At 40.1% G+C, this 19,010-nt stretch overlaps 1 protein-coding gene across 1 annotated transcript; it reads left to right on the forward strand.

Annotated features, from left to right (window-relative positions):
- Positions 1–640: 640 nt before the first annotated feature.
- slc25a10b (solute carrier family 25 member 10b) lies at positions 641–17,604 on the forward strand. Its single transcript, XM_061720694.1, has 11 exons — positions 641–1,025; positions 5,578–5,697; positions 5,893–6,007; positions 7,152–7,200; positions 7,278–7,319; positions 7,408–7,451; positions 7,546–7,616; positions 8,767–8,859; positions 8,957–9,034; positions 9,141–9,197; positions 16,041–17,604. The coding sequence occupies exons 1-11, from the start codon at positions 936–938 to the stop codon at positions 16,140–16,142; spliced, it is 861 nt and encodes a 286-aa protein (XP_061576678.1). The 5' UTR covers positions 641–935; the 3' UTR covers positions 16,143–17,604.
- The last annotated feature ends 1,406 nt before the right edge of the window (positions 17,605–19,010 follow it).

Consider the following 19,010-nt stretch of genomic DNA (forward strand, 5'->3'; position numbering starts at 1 on the left):
GGCCACGTCAGAGAGGATGGTGTCACTTTAAAACGGCGTTGAAGACGTGTGAAAGGAGCCCGGCTGATTTATGGTTCCGCGTTACACCAACGCAGAACCTGCGGCGTACGGTAGGCGTCGCCGCGTACCATACGGCGAAGGGTTCTGCGTCGATTTAACGCGGAACCATAATTCAGGCTTTATGCTGCGTTCCATTTACCTCGGAAGTCGGAACTCGGACCTGGGAATGACGTCACAGCCGAGTTATCAGCGTTCCCGTTACAAAGTCGGAAAACAAGTTTGTAGTTCTCATATACCACATGAAAAATGCAAATAACACTATAGCAGCATATATATGCCGAACAATACTTGTATATGACTGATTTAGTGTGACCAAAACTAGAATGAAGTGCTACGAATTTTTACAGAGCTCTCTTCTACTGTTTACAACCGGGGCAGCCATCTTGGAATCTGAACTCGGGGGCAGTGAAGACTCTCCCACTTTCCCAGTGGGAAATCCCACTTCGAGGGGCGTTCCAGTTGAAAAATCAAACTGGGAACTGGTAAATCCCCACTTCCGAGGACAAATGGAACGCGGCATAATACCCCGCTGTCGACCATAATTCAGGCTTTATACCCCGCTGTCGACCTTTGAGTCCCCGCCGCCCCCCCGGGCGGGTAGGCAGCTCCACCGTCTGCGGTGACAATTGGCTGCGGAGCCGCCGCTTCCGACTACGCATCACGTTGCGCCACCACAGTAACACACGCCAGTGCGCACTCCCGTGTAGTAACGCAAGTGTGCGTGATGCTGCCGGAGCCCAAGGTCCCCCTTATCATCACCACACACCGCAGGGTTTGAACATTAACGGGCTGCAGCAGCCGGAGCGGGGCCAGCCAGAGAGCCGGGCAGCGCAGGCGGCCACGCGGACCGGGAGGACGGAAGTCACCGCTGGATCATGACGGAGAAGCGGGTGTCTCGGTGGTACTTCGGCGGGCTGGCGTCATGCGGAGCCGCCTGCTGCACGCATCCCCTGGACCTCATCAAGGTGAGGGGGGGGGGGCTGGGAACCCGGGCCCGAGCCCCGGGCCCGAGCCCGGGGTCCAGCTGTGGCCAGCTGCAGCAGCAGGAGAGGAGCTAGTCAAATCGACGCAGAGCTTACGCCGTATGTTACGCGGCGAGGCGCATCGTACGGTGTGCGTCGCCGCGTACCCTACGCCGTAGGCTCTGCGTTGGTGTAACGCGGAACCATAAATCAGCCTCGGTCGGCGGTCCTGGCAGCTGATATCACCACGTCTGCTAAAGTAGCAGGTCATTGTTTTTTAGTGTGTGTGTGTGTGTCACTTGCAGAGGTGGAAAAAGTACTGAAAAATTGTAATTGAGTAAAAGTATCTTTACTTTGCTTAAATCCTACTCAAAGTAAAAGTAAAAGTACTCATCTAAAAATTTACTCAAGTAAAAGTACAAAAGTACTTCATTTAAAATGTAATTTGAGTAAAAGTTACTTTCAGTTATTTAATGCAAAAAAAGGAAGTTGTTTTAATTAACTTCGAGGCATATTAAAGTACACATCCACACTTGTAAAAGCTCTTACTTCCACAGAACAGGACAAAAAGGTCAGTCACAACTTGTACTGTAAAGTGCAAACTATTTTCAGTCATATTGTGCAACCGACAACACTAAAACCAGAATCAAAGTATTCAAACACAAAATAAAGTGCCCAATGCCCGCAGGATCCTGCTATTCACAATAAACCAAAATAAAATGCCCACAAGATTTTCACCATAAATTTTGTACTCAGTAACGTGAGGGGGTTCAAATGTAGTGAAATAAAATACTTGGGTCAAAATGTAAAAGTAAAAATTACATATTTCAAAAAATACTTAGAAAATTACAAATTACTCATAAAAAGTACTCAATTACAGTAACGTGAGTAAATGTAATTTGTTACTTTCCACCCCTGGTCACTTGTCCCCACTCCCAGTAGTGCCACTGTAATGTCTGGGATGTACTGCTCATGTAAAATATAGGGCACAGGTCACCCCAAACCGCACTACACAATCATAGCTCCAGGAACAAAAAAGGAGCAGTTGAATTGATCATGGTCTGAAGTGTGCTTATGTTCTTGATTTCACTTGATTACACTTCTGGGCAGAGTTGCATAATGCCTGCCAAAAAAGTCTCATATTTCTGCAATTGTCTTTCTTTCTGTGTCCTTGTGTGTGTGTAGAATTCACAGGGTCAGAACCCTAACATGGTAATAAGGATCTACTCTCATATTAAACACAACCACAACACGTGCTGCATTGACAAAAGTAACTGTCAAAAGACAAGTTTGCTTAAATACAAAAAAAAAATGAACTAAAAGAATTAACAGGTGGGAATTGAGCATGAAACAACTTTCAATACTATGCAGATCAGTATATGAACTATATTTTGAGATTTAAGTCCATTCTAGGCCAAAACAAAAAACAAAAAACAAAATTCTCCCAATTATGCTGACAATATATAATATATATAATATTATTATAATTGTTATTATTATATAATATATAATAATAACTTGTAAAGGTATGCTCTTCCCTGTCGACCCCCCTGCAGGAGCAGTGTCAGTTACCCTGCCACCAGCACATGACCTTGACAAGACTATGTGTTCCTCAGGAAGTCATGTGCTGTGTAATTATTCACGTGGAGGAAAGTAATTGCTATGCTGCAGTCAAACGGGCCTCTCCAATCTCATGTCTGAGATGTCATAATCTATAATATACACTGATAACTGACACTTGAGAACTATTTATTATTTATTCATATCATCTAGAGGAGACGTGAACAGTATCACGTATACTCTATTACAAACATTAACCCTTCTTTTTCTTTTACAGAAAAGAGAAAAAAAAATGTAATTCATCCAAAATTTTAGTTCTATGTGAACCTAGATCCCACTGTTAAAAAAAATTAAAATATATGTTTATATGGTCATCCTTTCATAAAAAGTACCAAGAGGCTTGATACTGAGCATCTAAAGTGTGATCTGGTCGGCATATAAACAATTTGTCCACACTGGGTGCACATAATCTGGGTAAACACAGTTTCTTTGAAATGCGAAAGAAGTGTAAAACTGGAGTGAGTGTTACGAAACACCTGCTTTTTCAGTCACAGGCACAGTCCTGGTGGATTCTCTCAAATTCTGATGAAAATCTCCCGATATCCAAAGAAAACAAGTTCTATAAAACTACTTTCTTTTGCAACACCTGCTCAATCCCAGGGACTGAGTGTTAAGATTCATTATTAGTTAAGATGTTGTAACAAATCTAAAGTGAAATTTTCTTTAAAGTTTGTGTATTTGGGTTATCTATTTTATTTGTTAATATGTTACACCATGATGTGGCATGAAGTAATTTTTGACCGCTTTGTAACTTCAGGTGGTCCAGCCACCATCGGATGAATAACATAATTGTAACTGCTGTTTCTCTTTTAGCTGCCACAGAAATGAAACATTGAACAAATAGTTAGAACAAATAACACGCAAGAGCTAAAAGTACAGCACGATCCACAGCCCAGAATCGAGGTCGAATGTGACTTTGTAGCATCAGCTTAAAAGGTTTAGAGCGCCACACTGCTCTGTTCGTACCTCACTGCCCTTGACGCTTTTAACAGGGCATCTAACTTTAGAAGGAATGATGTGTAATTTAGAGCAAACATTAAACTTTCTGCTGGGAAACTGGTGGCTAATCAGAGAAATGTCTGAGGAAAGGCTCTTTAATGACAGTTAGTCTAATCTCACCTCACAAAACACGATTCAGACAGACGCTCATCAAGTTGTAGGTTGTAGGTTGGTTGATGTTGGGAACGTCAAGGTAATGAAAAGCTGAAACATTCAAAATCTGGATTCAGATGACACCAACTTGTATACAGCTGTGGTTTCCAGACAGTGATAACAAATACTAATACAAAATAGGGCTGTTCGATTTTGCCCAAAAATAAAATCTCGATTTTTCTCTCTCAAAATCCGATTTTCGATTACAATTACGATTATTTTGTGAATTGACAAAAGGCAAAGAAATGATTTCAAATATGCTGTTTTTTTTATTGAACATTTGCCCCATTGGGCTTTAAGTTGCAAACATACAGTAAGTTATATTTCATTCCAATTAAATAAAACAAGACATTTTCTAATTAAACTAAACTGGGTCTTTGCATGCTAAATAATAATGCAACCCATGAAGGAGGTGGAGGTGTGTAATGTCAGTCATTACATTTGCTGTTCACATTTGCAAGTTTTTTGCAAGGAACACGAGCCGGTCTAGCGCATCTGGCTTGAGGGATGCCCGGTGGCATGTTACAACGCCCCCTCCTACACTAAAGAGCCTCAAAAAAGCCTAAAAGAGCCTAAAAAAAAAAAAAAAGGTGAAAAATCGATTTTACGAGTTTCACGTTTTAACATCGTTCTAATTACATAATCGCGATTACGATTTAAAATCGATTAATCGAACAGCCCTAATACAAAATAAATACAAATACTTTTTTCACTGTCATGGCTTTACTTTGCACGTCCATGTATTTGCAGTCTTGATGTATTGACACAAGATCTAGTGTAAAGCTTCTCGGTCAAAGCTCAACAAAACATTAGTGATTGGCTAACTCCTTGATAACACAATCATCAGTGTTTAAACTTTTTCAAAATGTTTGTTTAAGACCAAATTAGTTCAATTAACAAAAAGTACTGTCATGTTCAGCTAGTTTTAGGCTTGAGTGGAAATTTGTAACCAAGATGATGACACTGCAACAATACCTGATGATAAGTAGCATAATTATAATAAATAGCATTGTCATCCTGAGTACGCTGATGTTAGAGTTTAACTGCTACTTAACCTTTTAGAGTTGATGTAATTTCCTCCTTAGTGCGGCAACCCTCTAATCAGATTGTACATTTAAAATTTTTGAATGAGAAACCTCGTCTGAAACATGATCAGTCAGTTGTTAAGCGAGCTGTAATTTTCAGCTTGGGTTGTCAGGTACATAAATATCAATTTGTAACTGTGATGCATTTTAATGCCTAGAAATATCTAATGTATTAAAGATACTTTCATTGCAGACGAAAGACAAACAAGTCAAAACTGATACTTTGAACTGCAGGAAACGGACTTGGGTACTGTTGAGAGCTTCAACAAAATTGGGAACTAAATGTTTAACTTTGTCTGGCGTCATGGTGAAACCAGCCAGCGCGTAGGTAAAGACGGACCGGGTCCATGTTGGCTGTTAATGAACGGAGGAAAGTGATTGAATGACAGAAATGATAAGCTAGATGACACAAACCTGGAAATCAGGATTAGTGGTTTTAGGGGAAAACATTGTCTGAGGGCTCTGAGCCTTACAGACTGATAAGAACACAGGACAAAGGTCACACTGTAGACCTAATGCACATATTATGCACATTACTGCAGTATTTAGCAGACTCATGCTTTGCATCTTAACAAATATAAATCTCCATCTTCCCCCTCTCGTCAGAGCCTAACAAATGTCGTTTTTTTTTTGGTGTTTGAAGTGCATCTACCTTTGTAAGTGGAGTACACAATTGTAATGCACGGCTGTCTTTCCAGGTACACTTGCAGACACAGCAGGAGGTGAAGATGAGGATGTTGGGAATGGCTGTTCATGTGGTCAAGAATGACGGGGTGCTGGCTCTTTACAATGGCCTCTCTGCTTCACTCTGTAGACAGGTGTGCATCTGCAAACTGGCCCATGTCTGTCCTAGAGCTGGATGGTGTGGTCATTCATTTGCATTTTTTTCCCCTAAATGAACAAAATTTCCATCACATTCAGAATTATTCCTAAATGCTCTTAAATAAATGTCTCTCCTCACCTCTCTTCTTCTCTCTTCTCTCCTCTCCCCTCCTCACCCCTTTCCTTTCCAGATGTCCTATTCCCTCACCAGATTTGCGATCTATGAGACAGTGAGGGACATGTTGGGCAGCACAAGCCAGGGCCCCATGCCCTTTTACCAGAAAGTCCTCCTTGGAGCCTTCGGAGGTGGGAATACACATACGCATATACAAACCGGATTGGGTTGAAGTTGGGAAATTGCGTAAAATGTAAATAAAAACAAAACTTCAGAAAACCACTGTCAGTAAATACAGTTCGTCACTACATCAGTAAGTGCGGGTTAAAACTCTACCATGCAAAGCAAAAGCCGTTTATGAACAACATCCAGAAACGCTGCCGGCTTATCTGGGCCCGGGCTCATGTAAAATGGACTGATGCACAATGGAAAAGTGTTTTGCGTTCTGATGAGTCCACTTTTCAAATTGTTTTTGGAAACACTGGACGTCGTGTCCTCCGGACCAAAGATGAAGCGGACCATCCAGACTGTTATCAACGCAAAGTTCAAAAGCATCTGTGATGGTATGGGGGTGCATTAGTTCCCATGGCATGGGTGACTTACATTTCTGTGAAGGAACATAAATGCTGAAAAGTACATACAGATTTTGGAGCAACATATGCTGCCATCCAAGCGACGTCTTTTTCATGGACACCGCTGCTTATTTCAGCAAGACAATACCAAGCCACATTCTGCACGTGTTATAACAGCGTGGCTTTGAAGTAAAAGAGTCCAAGTTCTCCCCTGGCCCGCTTGCAGTCCAGACCTGTCTCCCATTGAAAATGTGAGGCACATTATGAAGCGTAAAATACGACAGAGAAGAACCCGGACTGTTGAACAACTGAAGCGGTTCATCAAGCAAGAATGGGAAAGAATTCCACATGAGAAGCTAAGAGAATTAGTCTCCTCTCTTCCAAAACGTTTATTGAGGGTTATTAAAAGGAAAGGTGATGTAACGAAGTGGTAAACATGCCCTTTCCCAACTTCTACTGCACGTGTTGCAGCCATGAAATTCTAAGTTAATTATTATTTGAAAAATAAAATAAAGTTTATGAGTTTGAGCATTAAATATGTTGTCTTTCTAGTGTATTCAATTGAATATGGGTTGAAAAGGAGTGTCAACTCATTGTATTTTGTTTTTATTTACATTTTACACAATTTCCCAACTTCAACCGAATCCGTGTGAATATATATATATATATATATATATATATAATATATGGTTTCATCCCATCTGCAATGTCCTTTGCTACACATGTTGTGGACTATGTGCCAAAGAGACTTGTCTTTCAACAGGATTCACTGGTGGGTTTGTTGGAACACCAGCAGACATGGTGAACGTCAGGTAACGTACGCTGACAACAGTTCGATAAGACAAACAGTTTAGGTTTGCAGTGAGTTCTGAAATATGTATTCTTCTAGGATGCAGAATGACATGAAACTACCACCCGAGCAAAGGAGAAAGTGAGTGCAAGAACTACAAAATCTGTAGTCAACAATCTAAAGTCCAAGAGTTAAAAAAGTTAATACTGAATTTTGGATTTTCCGCCAGCTATAAAAATGCCATCGATGGACTTTACAGAGTGTTCAGAGAAGGTAAGCCTCAAGTTGAATCTTTGCAGGCTTACAAATTCAGGCTTAGTGAACACTAATAAGATGTCTGACGTCTGATCTCCGTCCGGTCATCCAGAGGGTTTACGGAAACTTTTCTCGGGAGCGTCCATGGCCTCCAGCAGAGGAGCACTGGTCACTGTGGGACAGGCAAGTCACAAAACTCAAAATCAGGTTATATGTATCGAGGATTTTTGTACAGGTATATGCAGGCATCTAAATTATCCCTAACACAAACCTGAAAGTAGCTTTGATTGTGTTTGGTTGTGTTTTTGCTCTTTCATAAAGTCCAGGGTAGTTGGCTTGTCCAGTGTAACACTAGAGGGAGCCAAATAGTAACCATTTCAAACTTTGGATCGCCTGTTGAAGGCTCATTTCTAGCTGCATGTCTTTTGGTGCAATTCACAAAAGCTGAACAATTTAATATACTTGAAACTTTTGCTTTTTAAGGACATTGCTGCTTTGTAAAACTGGTAATAAAGTGGGTAATAAAGGGTTAATAAAGTGTGAAATAGGGCTGGGCCATATATCGAGATGTTAATATATATCGATATATTTTCAAACACGATATGGTACCAGACAATATCGTTTATATCGATTTAAAAAGAAAAAAAAATATTTTTTTTTTTAAATTTTTTTTTTTATGATTTTGATATAGCTTATTTTGTGACAAATTGACTTGAATGTTTTATTTGAGATTTGCACAAATGTTTTGTTATTTGCACAACTGTCAACCTCAGTGGAAAAGTCTGCCTGTTACTGTCTACATTGTATTAATTGCACAGTGTATTTTAATTTAATTGTTATGCAGGAAAGGGATATTTGTTTTATGTTCTTCAAGAATTATTTGTATTCTATATATGCAGGCAGTTTATTTTTATTTCATTTGTTTTATACATTTTGATATCGTGCAGACCTCTGTTAACAAAGGTACCTGTGTGACATTTGGCACGAGGCTTTGTATTAAAACTGATTGTTTTTTTAAGGGTTTGCCTCAGAAAAAAATGAAGCTAACAGAGATGCTATGCTATAATGCTTTGGGGGAAACCCCAATTAAGGCACAGAAAAAATATTGATATATATCGAGTATCGCCATTTAGCTAGAAAATATCGAGATATGACTTTTGGTCCATATCGCCCAGCCCTAGTGTGAAATGAATTGGCATCTGAGTCGCTTTTAACCTCTGAGCGGTCCTGATTTGGCTGAAGGATTGTTGAATGCTGACCCCTAACTATTTCTCTCCCCACAAAAATGTCACACAATCTCTTCATCTGCGCCTACTTTTATTTCGCCCTGCAGCTGGCATGCTACGACCAGGCCAAGCAGCTGGTGTTAGGAACAGGCATGATGGGAGATAATATGCTCACACACTTTCTTTCCAGCTTTATTGCCGTAAGTATCTGGTTTTGTTTCCACACTGATTCGGTCAGTGAGTTTCTAGTTTTCAGGGCTCAGCTTCTATTGAGTTGTGTGTGCTGCTCCTCTGCAGGGAGGCTGTGCTACGTTCCTGTGTCAACCTCTGGACGTGATGAAGACGAGGCTGATGAATTCAAAAGGAGAGTACACGGTGAGTGCATTTTTTTGTCTTAGCCAACACAAGAGCAAACTCTTTTCTGTTTCCACTTCCCCACATTCACAGTTTTATTTTTAACGCAATTTTCCTCTCTATTCAGGGGGTGGGACATTGCTTACGGGAAACAGCCAAGCTAGGTCCAATGGCATTTTACAAGGTAAAGAAAATAAAGACATATTCTTTTCTTTTGTGCGTGTGCCTGTGTATTAGCAGAATTAATTAGACAGTCTTGAAGTATTACTCACAAGCTTTTGGTCCATATTGATGTAATAACATCACACAGTTGCTCCATCTTTGATGGTCACACATCTGGAATTCAAATATTGATTTCCATCACATCTCAAAGTTGTTGATTGGATTGAGATTCTGTGATGGGTCAATGTCACATGATCTTTGGCCATTTTCAAAACCAACTGCTTACTGCGTATGCAATGCGGTATGCCATATGCACTGCAGTCTGGTACCGCAGTAAATGTTTATAAGTAGTACAGCACAGTAAAAGCAGCTTTGCTGCTGTGAGTTAAATACGCTGTAGTGACAGTGCATTATGATTCACAAGGCAGACTGGTTAGTTGCACGCTCAGAATTTTGTAGTAGCAGTACACATCTGGGGATTATTTTTACATACTGCAGAGTGTGTGTGTGTGTGTGTGTGTGTGTGTGTGTGTGTGTGTGTGTGTGTGTGTGTGTGTTATAAATATGCAATAGAAAACAAGACAGATCACTTAATGAATACAACCAAGTTCCTTTTATGAGAATAGTTGACATTTATTTACATATTATGCCAACTAGTAAACTTTTTTTTTTAATTTTGCAATAGAAATCAATACTATTATTTCAAACTTAACATTTCCTGAGACATAATAAAAAAAAAAAAAGGTATGTTTTCTAAGTATCAAAAATAAAAAATATTCTGAAACACTGCTTTTAAATTATGCAACTTCACGTTCATGACCAACACGCTTAAACAAATGCTTGGCTGTGGACTCGGAACAAAGTCTTACACCATGTGCACCGGACCTTCATTTTTAATTTGAAATAATCCCACACCTTCGACATCTTCTGTCTCTTGCTCTTATTACTTTCACCTTGCTGCGTTTTCTCAATGGCGCTGTCACTGTTGTCAGTCCCAGCCGGCGCTTGTGCAGTTAAACTGTTCACACACGAAAAGCGCGACGCTGTCTTCTTCCGCTTTACAAGGGACACATGCGTGTTAGCACGTTGTCATGTTAAAAAGAATCCGTGCGAAACGTGAAGTTTAAATGTACTTTTTATTAAAACAAGGCTTCGAGGCTGAGGAAATTCCTCGATCATTTTTTGTAATCGAGTTACTCGAGGTACTCGAGGAATCCTTGCAGCCCTACAAACAATAATACAATCAATCTGATTTCCATGCAGTCTTAGCTGTTCTATCATGGTGCTGATGGGAGGAGGATTGGGATAGGACTTATCTTAAAAGAGGAGTTTGTTAGAAATGTTCTGGAGCTGGAAATTGAAGGTGTGTTGTTTCATGTTGTCTGTGGTTCTGCCCCAGAGGTATAGGATGTGAGTTGGAAGAGAAGGAGGAATTCTGGAGTGAGTTAGATGCAGAGTATCCCCAGATGTGAGAGAGCGGTTATTGGAGCAGACTTCAATGGACATGTTGGTTCAGGCAACAGAGGTGATGAGGACGTGATGGGCAGGTCTGGTATCCAGGACAGGGATGCAGAGGGACAGATGGTGGTAGACTTTGTAAAACGGATGGAAATGGCTGTAGTGAATACTCTCTTTCAGAAGAGACAGGAACACAGGGTCACTTACGAGAGCGGAAGTATAAGTATAAGTATAAGTTTATAATAAATAAACCTGGACGATGTAATCTAAAGGAGATTAGTGACTGTAAAGTAGTAGGGAAGTGTGTAGCCAGACAGCAGAGGATGGTGGTATGTAGGATGACCCTGGTGGTGAAGAAGATGAAGAGGACAAAGGCAGAGAAGAAGACAGTGGTGGAACCTGAAAAAGGGAGAGTGTTGATTAGGAATGGGCGATATTTTACCGTTCACGATATACCGTCAAAAAAATTCCCCACGGTAAGAAATTCCCATCTCGCGGTAAAAACGATAAAGAAAGAAATGAGCCAGAAAGAAAGAAAGAAATGAGCCAGAAAGAAAGAAAGAAATGAGCCAGAAAGAAAGAAAGAAAGAAAGAAAGAAAGAAAGAAAGAAAGAAAGAAAGAAAGAAAGAAAGAAAGAAAGAAAGAAAGAAAGAAAGAAAGAAAGAAAGAAAGAAAGAAAGAAAGAAAGAAAGAAAGAAAGAAAGAAAGAAAGAAAGAAAGAAAGAAAGAAAGAAAGAAAGAAATGAGCCAGAAGGAAAGAAAGAAAGAAATGAGCCAGAAAGAAATGAGCCAGAAAGAAATGAGCCAGAAAGAAAGAAATGAGCCCGAAAGAAAGAAATGAGCCTGAAAGAAAGAAAGAAAGAAAGAAAGAAAGAAAGAAAGAAAGAAAGAAAGAAAGAAAGAAAGAAATGAGCAAGAAAGAAAGAAAGAAAGAAAGAAAGAAAGAAATGAGCCTGAAAGAAAGAAAGAAAGATAGAAAGAAAGAAAGAAATGAGCCTGAAAGAAAGAAAGAAAGAAAGAAAGAAAGAAATGAGCCAGAAAGAAAGAAAGAAATGAGCCAGAAAGAAAGAAAGAAATGAGCGAGAAAGAAAGAAAGAAATAAATGATGATGAGATAGATTTATAGTTACAAAGGTGGAGTTGAATTAGTATTTTTTTATCGTCATTTTTATCGTTATCGGGGTAAATGCCAGAAATTATCGTGATACATTTTTTAGTCCATACCGCCCATCCCTAGTGTTGATACAGGCTCTGGGTCGCCAGGAGGGGCTTCCAGATGGCTGGAGAATTACACCCAATGTTGGGAATAACAGCGTTAAAAATAGCGGCGTTACTAACGCCGTTATTTTCTCCCAGTAACGGGTAATCTAACTAATTACTATTTCAAACGTGACTCACCAGACTCACCTCAACCTGACTCACTCAGAATGACTCAGGTCAGATAACGGCAATTAGATATCATGTCAGTGTGTAGTAACGTGCCACATTTCACTGTCAGTAACAGTAACGGCGTTGTAACATTTGAAACAGTAATTAGTTAGATTAGCCGTTACTGGGAAAAAATAACGGCGTTAGTAACGCTGCTATTTTTAACGACCTTATTCCCTACACAATTACACCTAATGTGATCAGGGCAGGAGAGTACTTGGTGTGTCATCTGGGAGGAAGGTAGACAAGGAAACTTGGTGTTGGAATGAGGAAGTGCAGGAGTGTATTCAGAGAAATAAATGACTGAAGAGGAAGTGGGACACTGAGGGGATGGAAGAGAGTAGACGGGAGTACAGGGATATGCAGCGTAAGGTGAAGGTAGAGGTGGCAAAGGCCAGACAAACGGCATACGATGACTTGTACACTAGGATGGACAGTAAGGAGGGAGAGACGGATCTGTACAGGTCGGCGAAGCAAAGAGACGTAGATACATCCTTGTATATTAGGATGTGCAGCCGGTTAGGATGGTGACAGATAAAGAGGGAAATCTATTGACAGGAGCCAGAAGTGTGATGGCAAGATGGAAATATTTCTTTGAAGAGTTGATGAAAGAGGGAATTGCAAAAGAACAAAGAGTAGAAGAGGTGACTGTTCTGGACCACAAAGTACCAAAGATTAGTAAAGGTGAAGTTAGGAGGGCATTGAAGAGGAAGAAGGGTGGAAAGGCAGTTGATGCTGATATATGATATACCCGTGGAGGTTTTGAAGTGTCTGGGAGAGATGACACTAGAGTTTTTGACTCCGTTGTTCAACAAGATCTTAGAGAGCGAGAGGATGCCCGAGGAATGGAGGCAAAGTGTGATGCTGCCGATCTTTAAGAACAAGGGAAACGTGCAGAGTCGTAGCAACTACAAAGGAATAGAGTTGATAAACCAAACAATGAAGCTGTGGGAAAGAGTCAGAAGCTAGACTAAAGACCCTGACACACCAAGCCGATTTTCGGTGTCGGTGCGCGTCTGTCGGCATAGTTTCCCCGGTGTGTCCCGCACGTCGCCACAGGTCGGCCTTCCGTCGGGAGCTTTTCAGCCGATTCCACATGTTGAATCGGCGTCGGCCGTCGGTCAAACAGCTCACTCTGTGATTGGCTGTTCCCAGAATTTCCCAGAATGCTTTTCGTCGTCATTTGCGGACTGAATCAAGAAGAAAACATGGCGGACATTTCTTATGAATAAAATCAATATTTTGAGTTAGTTTCTGCATAAAAATGCGTTTTGATTACATTTCTAGCGAGAAATATATATTTTACTTTCATAATATTCACTCAGTGAATGTATATAATCACGCTTATGTTTTTCAAACCGCGCCAGAATAAAGGCTGATTTATGGTTCTGCGTTACACCAACGCAGAGCCTACAGCGTAGGTTACGCGGCGACGCGCGCCGTACCCTGCGCAGTACCCTACGCCGTATCCTACGCCGTAGGCTCTGCTTCGATTTAACGCAGAACCATAAATCAGCTCCCGAGCCGGCAGGCAGGCAGAAAATCCAGAAATTTTCTGAGCAAATTTCTTAACAGGCGTAGCTACAATTGTTAGATTTCATCTATTAAACCAACATTTATCTTCCTAAATGATTTCTTTCAGCCACTGCCTGCTGGTATGGAGGGGAATTACCTCTCACGCATGCGCAGAACGTACGTGCTAGTTCGCCGTCGGGTATCGTATTTGCGGTGTGTCTAGTGCAGCCCCCGAATCTCGCACTCAGAAGGCACGCCGATTTTTTTCCAGTGGCCAGCCGCGGTACTGCAACAAAAAATCCCATGGGACCCAAAAAGCTTTTTTCCCATAGACCGCAATAGTAAAAGAGAAGCCTCTAAAACTGTTCACAGGACACCTCCAGCTGTAATCACCGGCAATTACTAATCTTTGTATTCTATATTTTTAAGTCATGGACTTTATATCCGTCAAAAATGTTTTATAACAGCCAGAAAAGTCAAAGAAAAGTCTCTTTCTGGGCGTGACGTCACGGCTGACGTCACAGCCGTGTCCGTGCATTCCACGGATGTATTATATTAATATATATTATGTAATTATATTATATTAATACATTAAGAATATATGTAATACTATACATGTAATAATATACATTAATTCATATATTATATTAATACATATTATATTAATATTCGCGTCATTGCCCCGGGGCATGATGGGAGGCCCCAGAGCATCATGGGAGGTGACTCAACTGCGCATGCTCTATGGGCCCGATAACGCGGAAGTAAACCAGGAAGTCAGGAACTTTTTCAGCATATGCGCTGAGTGAGCAAATTGCATTGAAATGAATGGGCGGCCATTTTCGATGTCCCATCCAGTTTTTATTAATAGATCCATGGTCTAGTGAGACCGACCCAGCCCGACACAGGCGACACGAGCCGACACAGCAGTCGGCAGAGAGCGACGTCGGGTTGGTGTGTCAGGGCCTTTAGGACCAACATGAGCATTTTTGAGCACCAGTAGGGCTTGGAGTACTACAGATGCAGTATTTGCTTTGAGATAAAGAAAGTGGAAGATTTTAAGTAGTTAGGATCAACAGTCTAGAGTAATGGAGAGTGTGGAAAAGAGGTGAAGAAATGTGTGCAAGCGGGTCGGAACGGGTGGAAAAAATTGTCAGGAGTTATGTGTGAGAAAAGAGTGTCAGCAATAGGGGTGGGCAAAAATATCGATATGGCAATATATCGCGATACTTTTCCAGCCGATTCAATATCGATATTCAAAATTTTTATTTTTATTTATTTTTATTTTATTTTTATTTTTTTTTATCCCCGATTTTTTTCCCATTATATCGCCCAGTGCTCCTACCTAAGTGACAGTCCTGGGCATTGCCACTCTCTACCAACCCTGGGAGGGCCCTGCACTGAGCTCTGGTTTTATTTCACGTTTTATTTCATTTTATAATTTATTTTTCATATAACAAAATTGCCTGTCCTTTAAAAAATGAAAAATAACGGACAGAGGTTTATTTATTTATGGATTATATCTATACTGACTGATCACTGTGCCTGTCCTTGGTTTTAGTACCCATCTTTCTTGTGTTTATTATCATTTGCCACATAATTAAAGCAACCTCATACTAAATTTAATGTTAATTTCATATGATGTAAATAATATGAAAAACATATACAAATATGTTGTAACTTTAGCTTGTATAGTTATAATAAAACATTGTTTTGACTCAGTTTGTCCCATGAATTGTCACTATAATCTGATGAACGTGCAACTCGGATTTTAAGATCCATCACTATCATCTGATTTACATATATACAACTTGGATTAAGATGTGTAATGCATTTTTAAATTTTTCGGTGAGAATGTGTAACTAGACTCATATACCTTTAGGAGTGAAGAATTCTTGAGAAAAACCCTTTTTAGTCCTCTAAATTTCAATCAACAAATGAATCGCATAGTCTATCATATAAACATTGCTGTACAGCTGTGCATCTCTTCCAGGCTGAAGGGAGAAAAATGTCCCTTTCTAGATGTTCCAGACTCCTGGAGACATACCCGAAAGGACTTGGAGCTGTAATTGTTGCAAATAAAATTAAATTGAAAGGGAAAGAAGTTTTCAGATTCTATTTTTCATTATTTTGTTTTAATTTTTGTAAGGTTTTGTGTTGTTCAGATGTTCGAAACCCAGCAAAAATTCCCACCATAAGACAACATAATGGAGACAAATAGAAAAGGTTTAATGTAAATCAGTGTAAAGCAGTTACAAATAGACTTATGTTGTCTCAAGAACTTCCTCCAGCTCTAGAAACCTTCAGTTTAGAGAATTTTTTCTGTCCCTTTATGGAAACATCTGTATGTTTGGAGTTGTTATTTTTCTGCAGGGTGAGTTTGGGATGTTTAGGATGATGAATGAGTTTGGGTCTCTCATGTGAAGAAAACTACAAATAGTAACCTAATACTTCCACTTTATTGCAGGGTCTCGTCCCCGCAGGCATTCGTTTGATTCCCCACACGGTGCTCACCTTCATGTTCCTTGAGCAGCTCAAGAAGAACTTTGGCATTCGCATCATCTCCTGAGACCCTCGCCGATGCTGCTGCTGCTGCTGCTGATCACTGTCCTCCTTCAGCACTCTGTTCCTCGACATTTGCAAGAAAAGAAGGGAAGAGAGGAGAAATGGACAACATCACCATTTATATGCTTTCTTTCTCCTTTTACCTCTACCTCTTTCTTTCAAGTGGAAATTATGTGATTTTGGTTCAAGCACACCAGCTTATGATATCCTTTTTCCCCTTTAGAATAGAATCGTTAGAGAGATATTACTAATAATGACATGCTACATTTTGAATTCTTCAGAGCTCGAACGCCAATGAATAATTGCAGATTATATCTTAAGTGTGATCTATTTGTAACACTTTACTCTTGTCATATTTGACCAGGAAAGGTTTTAACAAAAAGTTCTCAAGTTATTCATTATCACATCATAACCTTGTCATCAGTGTTCTTTTGATCAGTTAAAATATAACAACAAAGCTATTACTTAAACATGACTGAAGCTGTTATGACAATAATCATTTAGACTCATGCCGACCAAATATTTTGAGACGTTAGCATTTAACGTTTTTTCTTACTTGATTAATGTAATGGAAATGAACAACTAACTGGTTAAACTGTCATGATGGTTTTTACCCGTTGCTTCTCCGCTTCATTCCTCCGTAATCATGTCGGGTCCCATCTGGAAGAAAAGTGGACCAAATTTGTTTCTGACCCATTTTTAAACAAGAAGGGAGTCTTTAGTGCCAGGGAGACTCTGTCGGAGCATTAGACTTCTGAGAGCCTGAGCCTGTTCAGAAACCTGTAGAGAACTGCTGTACAAGTGTGGCACTTTTCCACTTATATTGTTAGCTTTTTGGTCTTGTTGAATACACATCAGACCTAAAGGCTTGAGATGCCACCCTGTTTTAGGAGGCACTTTATTTATAAAAGAAAAAGAAAACCTCATTCTGACAACTTGCTGCGTAGAGGAAACACATGCTGTATGTTGAATCTTGTCCTAAATTGACAAAATTTTAATTTAACATATTAATCAAGTTGAGGACGTTCTCTTGCTTATCAGTTATTGTTCTTTTATAAGTTTAATTTAGGTTTGGTTAAATTAAAACTCCCTGCGCTGTGCCTGCTCTGAGAACTTGTGTTGCCTTACAGTGTCTGTCCTGTAGGGGGCAGTGTGACACCAACGAGCTATTCCTTCCTCTCATCCTAATGAGCCCGGTGCCTTCATCCCAGGATGGATGTGCAAAAAAAAAAAAAGGAGAGAGAGGGAGAGCGCTAAAAACATTTTCAAATGACTATTTGCCTGCATGTTCATATGCTCCTCAGTATTCCAGGTACTTTACTGATTGTAACTTTATAATGCCCTAATGTTTCCCATAATTGTATGCACATGCACAGAAAAGAAACTGGAGAAATAGTTATGGGTCCGTGAAATGGGTTTTGTAGGCCTGCTAATGATTTTAGAAATAAATCACTAACCGAAACTAAGCTTGTTTTCATCCTTCATTGGAACAACATCACATACATACATATTTCAGAAGTTACACAGATGTACCTATATGTAGGAGGTGGTGCAAGCATTTACAAATGTACCAACGTAAAATGCTGTGTTGACTTGATACAGGTGAGCTGCTATTCAGGAAAGCTGTAAACGACAGGACTGCGTTTAAATGGTTGTTGGAGAACATGCTCCTCTGTCTCTGGAGTGAGTCATGGAGGGGGTGGGAAGGATAAATACAACTTCAGATGAACAACAACTCATGACATTTTATAGTGCGTCACTATTTATTGATTTAAAAAAATAAATAAGCCAAAATGCAAATTGAGTGTGTGGGAAAACCTTGTACCTCCCATCTTATAATTAGTAAAGTAAAGTAAAGTAGCCTGTAGCACCATGTTTAGGACCAAGAACTGGAGCAATAAGTTTGTGAGTGATGTTGGTCTCACATCGTTGTAGGGGAGTTTTTGGACCTATCTTCCTTGCAACGTTACTTCAGTTGATTCAGGTTTGTGGATATGTGTTTATGCATTTCTCTTTACCGTCCCACCACAGGATTTTAGTTGGGTTGAAGTCAGAAATATGATTGAGTTGTCACAACAGCTTGATTATTTTATTCTTTTATGTTGATGATCATGATGACAATATATCTGTGCCTCTCCTCTATCTGTTTTTCATCCTCTTCCCCCTAACCCTTCCCTTATAATCAGGTCCTGGTACAGGTTTCTTACCTCCTAAAGGGGAGTTTTTCTTGCCACTGTTTGGCTTAAGGTTTTTTCTCCCACTAGGGGAGTTTTTACCTGCCATTGTTTATGTAATAATTGCTTGAGGGTCATGTTCTGGGTCTCTGGAAAGCACCTAGAGACAACTTGTATTGTAATAGACGATATATAATAAAATTGAAAGTAATTACATGTAGATTTGCTGGTGTACCTTGGAGCGTTGTCATGTTGCATGGACTATTTTTAGCCACTGGCCGCTAGATGGTCTCACATCTTACCTCAGAACAGGTATAGGATTCAGAGGAGTTCATGATGGACTCAGAGAATGCGTGGTGTCCAAACTGCAGAACATATGCAAATCATCATCCCTCCACCACCGTGCTTGACAGTTGGTATAGGGTATTGTTGCTGAAGTGCTATGTCTTTCAGCAAATGTGGCATTGTGATTTAGGACAAAATATCTTTGATATACAGATGTCCAGAGGGCATTGTTTCAAATGGGTTGTGTTTTTTTTTTTTTCAAATGTTACTTCTCCAAACCCAAGCCTGCTGTCATGTTCTATTGTGAGAGAAGAACCTTTCTTCTGGTGCATCTTCCAAACAAGCTTTTTTCTAATTGTACTATTCTGTTTTACGGTGTCGTCTACTGGGGAGGCTGCATTAGCGGGACGTCT

Source organism: Cololabis saira, chromosome 1 (assembly GCF_033807715.1).
Source record: "Cololabis saira isolate AMF1-May2022 chromosome 1, fColSai1.1, whole genome shotgun sequence".
In the NCBI taxonomy this organism is placed as follows: Eukaryota; Metazoa; Chordata; class Actinopteri; order Beloniformes; family Belonidae; genus Cololabis; species Cololabis saira.

What these genes read in the sequence shown, in the direction of transcription:
- slc25a10b (XM_061720694.1), top strand. Translation starts at nt 936, where the DNA reads ATGACGGAGAAGCGGGTGTCTCGGTGGTACTTCGGCGGGCTGGCGTCA. An exon ending in TTACAGAGTGTTCAGAGAAG is followed by an intron (nt 7,452 to 7,545) that starts GTAAGCCTCAAG and finishes CCGGTCATCCAG; the next exon opens with AGGGTTTACGGAAACTTTTC. An exon ending in TTCTTTCCAGCTTTATTGCC is followed by an intron (nt 8,860 to 8,956) that starts GTAAGTATCTGG and finishes GCTCCTCTGCAG; the next exon opens with GGAGGCTGTGCTACGTTCCT.